General features: G+C 28.6%; 1 protein-coding gene and 1 long non-coding RNA gene across 2 annotated transcripts; both read left to right on the forward strand.

Annotated features, from left to right (window-relative positions):
* The first annotated feature begins 6004 nt into the window (after positions 1–6004).
* On the forward strand, positions 6005–6642 carry LOC119663166. The gene is made up of 2 exons (XM_038072831.1): positions 6005–6312; positions 6375–6642. The coding sequence occupies exons 1-2, from the start codon at positions 6005–6007 to the stop codon at positions 6640–6642; spliced, it is 576 nt and encodes a 191-aa protein (XP_037928759.1).
* Positions 6643–7021: 379 nt separating this feature from the next.
* LOC119672755 lies at positions 7022–8175 on the forward strand. The gene is made up of 3 exons (XR_005251951.1): positions 7022–7663; positions 7764–7873; positions 7945–8175. It is a non-coding gene; the product is annotated as an uncharacterized LOC119672755 (long non-coding RNA).
* The last annotated feature ends 2840 nt before the right edge of the window (positions 8176–11015 follow it).

Genomic DNA, 11015 nt, shown 5'->3' on the forward strand with positions numbered 1-11015 from the left:
TTATAAAAGTTCTTAAAGCTATATAAATGAGATCATTATAATTTGAACGCGTCCTTATTTATATAAATAAGCAAGTACCTAAATGAGACAGTGCAAACATAGTATTAAATTTTAACGAACGTTTTTAACATAATTTCATCGATCTGACAACTTTTTTCTGGAAAAGACCTGTTATTTTTACATTATAAATGACGTGGGGGTTTGTTTCTTAGCTGAAAACATCATAATGCTTATAATATTTGTAAGGATGGAAATTTTGTGTAAATTTCCTAATTACATACAATCATTATTATTGGCGAATTATTTGAAAGAGATAAAGTGCATTAAAATTTACATCGAAATAATAAATATGAATTCTTACCTGGAACCATCTCCCATAAAAATAATTTATTAAATGCAATTTTCATCTAGTAAATTTGAAAAATAATAAATACCTCAGCATCACGTTTGTACGCACATCACTAAATCTTTACAGAGCGTCAAAACATTTACAAAACGTCAAAAACGACAAAAAGAATTCACCGCAGAGAATTGATCACATCCCAAAAAGAATTGAGATCTAAGTCTCCTTTGAGCTTCCTTAAATAAGTTTTCCGCTGAAGGGGACCTACATTTTTGCTATTCGCGCCTTAACCTACGTTTTTGTAAAACTAGATTTCCTATGCCACTATTTGCAAGTACTTTATTGGGTATGCAAATTTTATTGTCTTTAGGGATTGAGTTTTCTGCTACAGCATACAAAATTGAGTTTAACACCGAGATTGCGTCATTAATATGAGACTTGCACTTTATTTTGTGGTTTGTTGTATGTATGAACTAATCTACTTCTTATATTTGAGCTAGTTTGTTCTAGGACTTGTTAGGCTATAGGAACAGTCATGTAACTGAGGACCATCAAGTAAACAAAATGTAACTGGAGAATTGTCAGAAGACAAATCGCAGCTAGTATATGTTGAGATAAAATTTCTGCACATGCCTTTGGTCACGGCGAAGTCTATTAGGTCTGGTATTTTGTTGTTTCGGCAGGCCAATATGTTGGCTGCCCAAGAGAAAATACATCTAGTGCATTTTTTAATTTAGAATGGAATTGTAAAGCTGTTTACCTTTTGGATTACAGAGCCGTGAACCCCAATACGTATCCTTGGCGTTGTAATCTCCTGCTGCAAGAAATCTGTCACCCAAAATTAAGAAGTAATTCGTAAATTGGATCTCAGTAATGTTGAAGCGAGAGGGGCAGTAAAGTCGCGATAAAGTAAAATTTTTTTCCTTTGTGCTTAAGGCATGTTGATGTAGCTTGCATATAATTATGAGCATATGTACCTAGGAAATTGTGTTTTAGACGCCTTCGTATCAAAATACTTGTACCACCATGTGTTTTGCCATCTGGGTGATTGGTTTTATAGAACAAATAACCAGGAATAGAAAAAAAATTTTTGTTTGTTAGATGTGTTTCTCAACGAAGCATTACATCCACATTTTCTCGGGTGATGAAGTTTGTGAGTTCAAGTTTATGTTGGCTTAAGCCGTTTGCATTCCATGTACAAATTTTTAAAGTACTCATTTATTAGACAAGAACATTTGCATTAATTGGCTTTGCATTTTAACTATCTCGTTAAGAGTAGTTTGCATGATTGACATAAACTGAGTTAAGCTCTAGATGAGAGTGGAGATCATCATTTCCAAACTATTACTTTAAACTGGAGGAGCAGGTTGCTTTTCAGATTTAACGACATTAGCATATGAAACACTTGGTGTTAAAGGCTTAGAATTTAAAAGTTGGGGTACTTCAACTAATTTGATGGGGTTTCTTCTTGCAGGATTACGCAACGTTTCATTTTGCAGAGCTAACCTGTGCTTCAGTTCTTTATAAATAGGAGAGTCTCTGAAGTTTGCGGTGTGATTTCCACTGCAGTTGCTACATTTTTTGGAGTTAGAATCCTTTAATGCCTTTTTATCGCATTCGGAACTACGGTGAAGCTCGCAACATGTTACGAACACTGAGCGCAGAGTACAATATGACTTAGTGTGGCCATACTCTTGGCAGTTTTCGCATTGCACCGGACCATTTCGCTTGTGGGGTTCCTCGACATTAATTTTGCGGTGAAGTAAGTTTGCAGGTTATAGATGCGATGGCTTTCATTTTTTTAAGCTTTAAGCTTCCGGGTAAAGTTCAACTTTAAACATACGTTATGAGATTTTATTTTGATTAACTATAGCGTTAAAGATTTTTCGCTTAGGGCATTTGTGATTTCAATGGGTTCTACATCTGACCCAATGGCTTTGATAACGACAACAAGGCCTTTACTACTCTTCGGTTGGTATGTGTTGTAATTTTCTTGCTGCAATCGAAATATTTAGATATAACCCTGAAATTATTTTCAGTGTCAATTTGTATCTTAGTTTCTTGTATATTGCCCCTGGTTATAGGAACAATATGAAAAGTATTGCTACCAATCAGACGTGCTAGAAGTGTAACAAGCGTATTTGAACAGCGTTCACACAGGTAAACTGGAGGGGGTTTAAACTTTTTGGTAGTAGGTTGATTAGCTTCCTCTGTAGATTTAGCTAGTTCAGCAAATCTATTGCAACTTTTTATTTTTTAGATTTAATTGCTGATATGCTGGCTCTGTCAGCTATTTGAACATTTAAGATTAAGTAGTGCAAAAAGAAAATAAACAAAAACCCGAAAAAGTGCGCTCTATTTTCAAATTAATATTTTATGCACTTTTCACTTTTGGAATTGTTTTTTATCGATAATTGTATTATTTTTGTGTTTTTATATTAATTACAAAAGTGGTTTTTACAAGAATACTTGATTTAATAGTTTGAAGACTGTAAATTTTAAATTTTTCGGAGACCGGCTTGAAAACACGACCGCTCACTAGAAATCAAAGAAGATAAAGAAAAGAAACTGAGAGGAAATTTTGAATAATGGTGCCTCTTTGTGTAATATCGCAAAGAAAATCTCTTTTACTTATTTACCATACCAGAATTGTCAAATATTAAAAACGGTGTGGCTTATAACTTAAATATTTACTACATTTGTGGTTGCATATTAGCATGTAGCCATTTCTTCTAATTAGAAGAAATAGTATAAATTATTGTTCTTGGAAAATCCATTGTATATATTAATACGATTATAATGAGTAAATATAGGCATGATTTTTTATATCAGTTTTACTTCAATTTACATAAAAGTTTTAAATGCGCTATATAAATCAAATATAAATGAAGAATTGGTGAACTAAAATCAATAGTAAATATAAAGTAGCTATTATTGATATATGTAAATATGTATATATAATTAGTCATGAAATTGTTTTAATAAAGTTAAAAAAATTGTATCGTATTTATTAAAATAAAAGTTCTTTTAATCATGTTGCACATATACGTACTATATTTATATATATGCTGAGCATCTAATAGAAAAGTTAGTATGTGTTCATACATTTCGAGTATTAGGTTGCATTGTTTTAATAGTTTGTTTTAAAAAGATTAATATTAATATAATTTTTTAAAATTCAAGCAAATGTTTGGTATATTGTAATACAATTTTTGCTTGTACATCAAATTTTTTCAATGTAGAAAATCGTAAAAGTGTATATGCTGTTTAATACTACATATTTTTTGTAGTTTTAAGCAATCCTTTCAGTAAGGTGAAATGTTTTTTGTATATGAAATTCAAGAAATTCTTAACTAGTTAATAACAACATTATAAACAATAAGGATCAATTTCATCGCATAGTGTTAGAAGAAATATTAAATATATAAGCATTTTCCGCACCACCTAAGAGATATGGTTGCTGGCGTGTTACCGAGTTTTAGGTGTTTAGGTGTTCCACCAAAATATTTTATTTAACAAATATACAATTTTATGTAAATACAATTTAGAATAACTTAATATATACAAAATAATGTTACTATTTTAAAAATATTTAATATTAAACCAAAAATAATAAATTATAAATAAATTTAATAAATTATAAAATTAAAACTAAAATATTTTTTGTTTAAGCAAAAAATCTCTTAAAGAGTATGAACACTTTTCTGCTGTTTATAAGTGTTGAAAGCATAATTGTTTATATTTAAAATTCGACACTTTATTATCTCGATTGAAATATTTTAAAATGAAGTAAATTCTTACTTTAATGAAAAAAGATAGAAGAGTTTCAATTTTGCAATTAGAGCAACATATATAGGGATGAACGTTTTCTAATTTATTAAATAAATGTTGCGCTAAACCTAATTTATAGCAATTGTTATCGAACTGATCCGAAAATTGTGATTCTAATTTTTCAATATATGTATATATAATAACAACACTCAATCAAAGTATAATTAATAATATTAATTTCTCTTCAGGATTTTTCCTTCTTTATAATTATTAGTATATCATGGAAAAAATAAAAAATAAAAGCACAACTTAATTCGTAGTTTATTATATACACTAATTAGGCACACATCTAAGTTTCTAATGTGTTAATACATTTATATATTTACTTTATTCTACAACAATAAATTGCGTTATTTTTAATTAATAATATACCTTCGATAATCGTTTGGAAAAATATAGAGATGTTTGAAATTTAAACATCCAAGTACGCACTTCCGTTTTAATTGTAAATAAATTTTAATTAACTAATAATTCATATATTTTTCTGGAATAATTACCTTTTTTTAATGCTTTTATAATTGAAAACAAATTCCGCCTTATTTTTCTTTTAGTAATGTGGTATTTGTGCACTTAATTGCAACTTTGGCGCATTTTTTCGTAACGGATTTTTAATGTCAAAAAACCAAAACAAACAACGAAATTTCTCAGAAACCTCTGTTACTTTAGCAAATATCGTGGTGAGTAGGGACCGGGTGGGCAAAGTATCAGGGTCCGGGTGGGGAAAATATTCACGCGCCATTATGTAGCATTAGGCTTTTTGTTATTGTACTGCGTAATATTTTCACCTCATTACACAAAATTTTTGAATATTTTTTGAATAATCCAGAAAAATTTATACACAATTTTTCGAGTAACTCTCAGTTTCTTTTCTTTATCTTCTTTGCTAGAAATGTTGTATTGACTGTCTCTGTCACTGTTTTTTCTCTATATTATAATTTTACATTTCATTACTTTATTGATATTGCTGAATATTGATTGTATTTCCACATAGCGGAAATAATCGGCAGAAAATATTTTAATGAATTTATGTTATTAATAATGTTATTAAAATGGTTAATTAAAATTATAATATTAAAATTAATTATTTTATAATATCAGTAATATCTTATATATTGATGAATTAAAGAGAAATATTTAAATTAAATAATAATAAAAAACACAATTTTAAAATATATAATATAAAAATATTAAGATGTGCAATATAATAGATATCAGTTATAAATAAAAGTATTTGACTGAAAATGTTTTTAATTATTTTACTATAAAAATATTTGCGTGAAAAAATAATATAGAAATTCACTGCACTTGTGGACAAGCAACCACCGGTTGGAACTTTTGATGTTTACAGTTGTTGATTCATTTTCTTACAATATAATTAAAATAATAAAATATGAAAATATTTTGCATATATAAAAAGCAATTAGTTTTTTTTTCATTTTTAATTTAAACATATGTAATGTCAGTAACAATATCTGTCATCAATTTTAAATAAAATAATTTCGCGATTATTTTACGTGTACATTTTGAAAATATTTTGTTTACATGTAAACAAAATCAGTTGCGTAATCAGTGTTAATTTAGAGCGAAATTTTCATTTCGTTTCTCCTTAATTTCTTACGCTATCTACCGCCTAAAGGTTCAGTTAGACGGTAGTTAACGTAAGATGTTAAGAAGAAACGAAATGAAAATTTCGCTTTAAGTTAGGGCGGTGTTAGACGGTAAGTAAGCAGCTGACTTTGTTTACATTGGAACATGCAAATGAAATATTTTCAAAAGTTCCAGTCGGTAGTTGAAATAATTAACAATAGTTTAAGTAAATTATTAACAAATATGTATAATCAAAATGAATTGACTGTGCAAGCTTGTAATTTGTTTCTAAACATATTGCGCTTGTACAGCATGAGAAATCAAATGCGCAATAGAAGGTGGCGAGTTCGTCCTATTAATGTGGATCGTGCTCTACATGGCTATTACCGAAAAACGTTTTTAGCCATAAAAGAAAAAGATAACGAAGAATTTTTTAGTCATACACGGATGTCTAAAGAATTATATACTTTATTATTGAAGTTAATAGCTCCTTCTGCGACAAAATGTGGGCAGCAAATAAATGCTGATGAACGTTTATCACTTACTCTTTTGTAAGTTACATGTACTGTTTTATTAGTAATTTTAGTAAAAATAACACGAACATTTTTTAAAGGTATTTGGCACATGGCGTCCCTTTACAGAGTTTAGCATGGAGCTATAAATTGGGAAGAACTACAGTTAGAAACACCGTGTTGGAAATGTGTGATATTATTTGGCAACTACTATCACCAATATATTTAAGTGAACCTACATCAGATTTTTGGCAAACATGGAACATTCCAAATTGTGTTGGTGCAATTGATGGCAAGCATGTTGCTATTAAATGTCCTCGGGGATCAGGTTCCCAACTCCAACCGGTAGTTGCTTGTTCTCAAGTGTAGTGAATTTCTATGTTTCTATATATATTTTTTGTACGAATGTACTTTCAAAGTAAAACAAATAAAAACATTTTTAGTGAAATATTTTTATATATAACTAATGTTTTAATATTATTTATTATTATTAAATAAGTATTTCTCTTCAATATTTATTATACCATAAATTAAATTCTTTCTACTGATTATTGATCAATATATAAGATATTAATTATTGATATTATAAAATAAATAATATTAACTATTATAAAATACAATTACCTATTGTAAAAATGTTAATAAAATAAATTTATTATGCTGATTATTTTTGCTATATAGAAATACAATCAATATTCAGCAATATTAATAAAATAATTATATAAAAAAATTTAATATAAAAAAAAAATTTATTAATAATCACATTCATAATCACAATATTTTTTCGTCTACTCTCGTTATAGTAAACATATTCCGCACATAATTGCAACGCATCCACCCTCATCAAGGTTTTGCGAGCAACTGAGCACAGTTTTTAAAATCGCTTAACGTCAAAACCTAATTGAATTTGATTTTTCTATAAGTTCGCCACATATGTTTATTTCGTTCCTATCAAATACACAGGTTTGGTTGTTTGTGCATTTCGCTTTGACTTAACTTCTTACGTTAACTACCGTCTAACTCCACCTTAACTCAGCCTTTACGCACATCATTAGCTTAGCCAGTGCAGATGCTGGGTTAATATTTGATTCTATATCATGTTGTTCCTTCAACAACAATAATATTTTAGTTGGAACTGTTACGTTATGCAATAAGAAAATTAACCTATTTCGGGGTTGCAACAGATGTGTGAGTGTAATTTTGTTGCTAGTGTAATGCTAAAATATTTATAATACTTAGTTTTCCATATTTTTCGTTTTGTTGAAATACCAAATACATATAATTTTAATATTAAAAGAATTAATCGTAAAAATTGTCGCATATGTTATTCGTTTGAACGTCATGTATTCTGTGGCTAAAAATCCAAGCAAAATTGTTGCAAAAACAAGAGGTAAACATTACAAATATTCAAATCTATATAATATGCTGGTTCATAATAATGTGTTTTGATTTTTGGGAAATATGTAATTATCACGTTACAATTGTGATAGCATATAAGAAATGTTGGAGAATTAATGCAGATTTAAGTTTTAAAGCTTAAACTAAGTTTGGAGATATATACTATCAGGAACAAAAATTTAACTACACCCTCATAAAATTTGTAAGTATGCAGTTTTATTTGATTTCATAAATTAATCAAAACAAAAAATATATTTATATTTACACTAAAAGGAGTTCTCAAGAAAGCCTAATCTCAAATAACGGCATTAGAAACTGAAAATGTAGTCCTTTCCATGCCACGTCGTCTGCAAGCAGTCATAGTAACTCATAGCCGTCCAACAAAATATTTAAGTATTATATTTTGTTGAAAAGTTTGTCAATTTCTTTGGATTACATACAATTTTGATGTGTATTTAAACTTTTGTCCTCATCATTTTTTCGTTTTTATTAAATTAACCGTTATGCTTGCAACCAAGTAAATATTTTTTGTTGTTATTTATAATAATTTATGAAATCAAATAAAACTGCGTACTTACAATTTCAGTGACATGTTTATTTTTCTTTAAATTCTAAATTTTAAGGGTGTATTTAAACTTTTATCCCTGTTTGTTTATCATATCTTAGAATTAGTAAATTTTATTAATATGGAGGGATGCGTTTCGCTTATATACAGATATTGTAATTTGAAATTGAATTACAGTTTGTCTCAAAAAGCTAGACAAAACTAAAATTTCTTCACATTTTCGACTTCAACAGTTAATAGCAATAAGGCGGTGATATTTTTTGTCAATATTTTTTTTTTTGTTATCATTCTATTAATATTTTCGAACCAGAATATATTCAGAGAAAATTCATTCTTAACAATTTACAGTCATGAAAAAAATAAAATAAAACATCAAAATACTTACTGTCTCAAAAAGAACGGCAAAATTTTTGCAACATTGAAAAGCCAAAGTAATTGACGCCAAATCTAAATCGAACTATTTTGTGCTAATATTTAATTTGGAGAATATTAAACTAATAGAGTTAATTATAATAGAGTTTATTACTAATAGAGTTCATTATTTTGTTAAGAAAACAGTATTATTAAATATAGGTAGAGAAAATATAAATGAAAATATTATTTAGCTAATGTACTACCATTACCACAATGAGAAGTCCGCCAAACTTTGTATTTAGACTTTTTAATGAATTGTAAACAAATTAGAATATATTCCTTTTAGATTTCTGTCTTGGTTTTGTTTATTCTCTATATTATGTGATTCCACTGCATATCTTTTTCTTTGTTTTAATTTAGTTAATTTTATTATTAGTTATTAGGTATTAGATAACTACACAAATAAATAAAAAGTGTTTTTAGTGGCTCGCAAGTATGGCAAAAAACGTTTACAAAACTTATTTTGCAGTTATTTTAATAACTAATGAAGTGTTCCATGGCAATCGAAATTTATTTGACTTTAAATAACATAGTATTATTATAATCATTAGTTGATAAATTTTTCTCCATATATTATTTGAGTTAGTTTTAAGTCATTTATTTAATTATATTACTTTTAAGTTCATTGAATAAGTCATAAGGAAAATGTGTATGACTATCTTTTTTAATTATGAAAAATATTAAGAAAATACAACACAATAGATAGATAATATAATTAATAAAAGGATATATATTCATTGTTTTTCAAGACATTTGGTAATTTTCATATTTTTGTAGGTTCAATGTTATTAATATTTTAAATATATTTTTTAATGGCATGATTTAACAAATTAAATTTAGGTTAATAATAAATTGTTATTACGACCAACTTTTAGTTCCATTTTTTATTATTTTTGGGTTTAGGTCGTTAGTTTAACGATGTTCATATTTAGATGTTTTTTCAAATAAAAAATTACTTATTATCATCACATAAATTTAGTTGGATATTTAATTGTATTTTAATTTTTTATAAAAATTTTTATATTAAATTTATATTTCTTTCTAATTTATACGTGTAATTTTAATAATAATAAATAATAAATATATTAATAATAAAACAATAAATGTAATCATAAAACCACGTATTAAAGTTATGTTACAATTAATTCTACTCTTTTGAGTTTATATATAATTTGTAAGGTAAAAATTTATATAACCACGCAAAAATATGCTTTTAAATGACAAAGTTTTTGGGTGAAAATTTCGTGAGCACGATTGTCATTCATGCATTTTCTCTCTTGAAAGACACTCAAAAATAATAGTTTGTACCGCGCTTAAGACTGTATACTTACATATTTTCTTTTTATGATTTTATTTATTGAAAGAGTAGACGTGAAAATTGCACGTCTACTCTTTTGTATGACCACAGTCAAGACAACCCTTGTTCGTGTGGAGTTTTAGTCGAAGCGCACTAAGCGCAGCCGTAGATTGAATGTGTATGTGCAGAGGTGTCAATCCAAGTATAGCCTCAAGTGCTGCAGTTGGACTTGTCCTCATAGCACCAGTCATTAAGAGACACGCTAATCTCTGGAGCTTCATGCAAACAGCAATAGATCCAGCCTGTGTGACTTTTTGCCACCAAACCAGGCAACCATATGTCATGATAGGACGTACTACTGCCTGATATATCCAAAATATAATCTTTGGGTTTACGCCCCAAGTTTTACCTATACAGGACCGTGTTGTCCATAAAGCCCTTAATGCTTTGTTATATACTTTATTTAAGTGTGAACTCCAAGTGAGTTTACCATCTAGGACAACACCTAGGTACTTTGTTTCACTGGAGAGAAATATTAGTGTTTCCTAAAAGTACGGGACCTATGTCTAGTTTACGTTTGAGTGTGAAAACGTAAATGTCTCCACGCTAAAATGCCTCGAAGGTGTCCTACCAAGATCTTTGATAGACTGCTACCATGTTTTCCCGATGCTATTATAACTAGATCGTCTGCATACCCAATGGCGTCACAACCAATATTTTCCAATAAGATTAAAAGTTCATCAACAACCACTGACCAGAGCAAAGGAGACAGTACTCCACCCTATGGGCAACCTTTTGCGGCCTCAACAGCTACAGACGTTCTACGTAAGGTTGATGTAATTTTTCTGTTTTGAAGCATCGCCTCAATGCAGGAAATAACATTAAAATCAACATTTCTGTTAGTTAAGGCATTTGAGATCGAGCCATAACTCGTATTGTCGAATGCTCCTTCAATATCCAGAAATGCACAAAGCTCAATTTCTTTGTTTTTGTGGGCCCTTTTTAATTTTCCTAACCAAGTCTGTAAGGCCAATTCGGTAGATTTCCCTTTGGAATAAGCGAATTCAG

The sequence above is a fragment of the Teleopsis dalmanni genome, chromosome 1 (genome assembly GCF_002237135.1).
Source record: "Teleopsis dalmanni isolate 2A chromosome 1, ASM223713v2, whole genome shotgun sequence".
Lineage (NCBI taxonomy): Eukaryota > Metazoa > Arthropoda > Insecta > Diptera > Diopsidae > Teleopsis > Teleopsis dalmanni.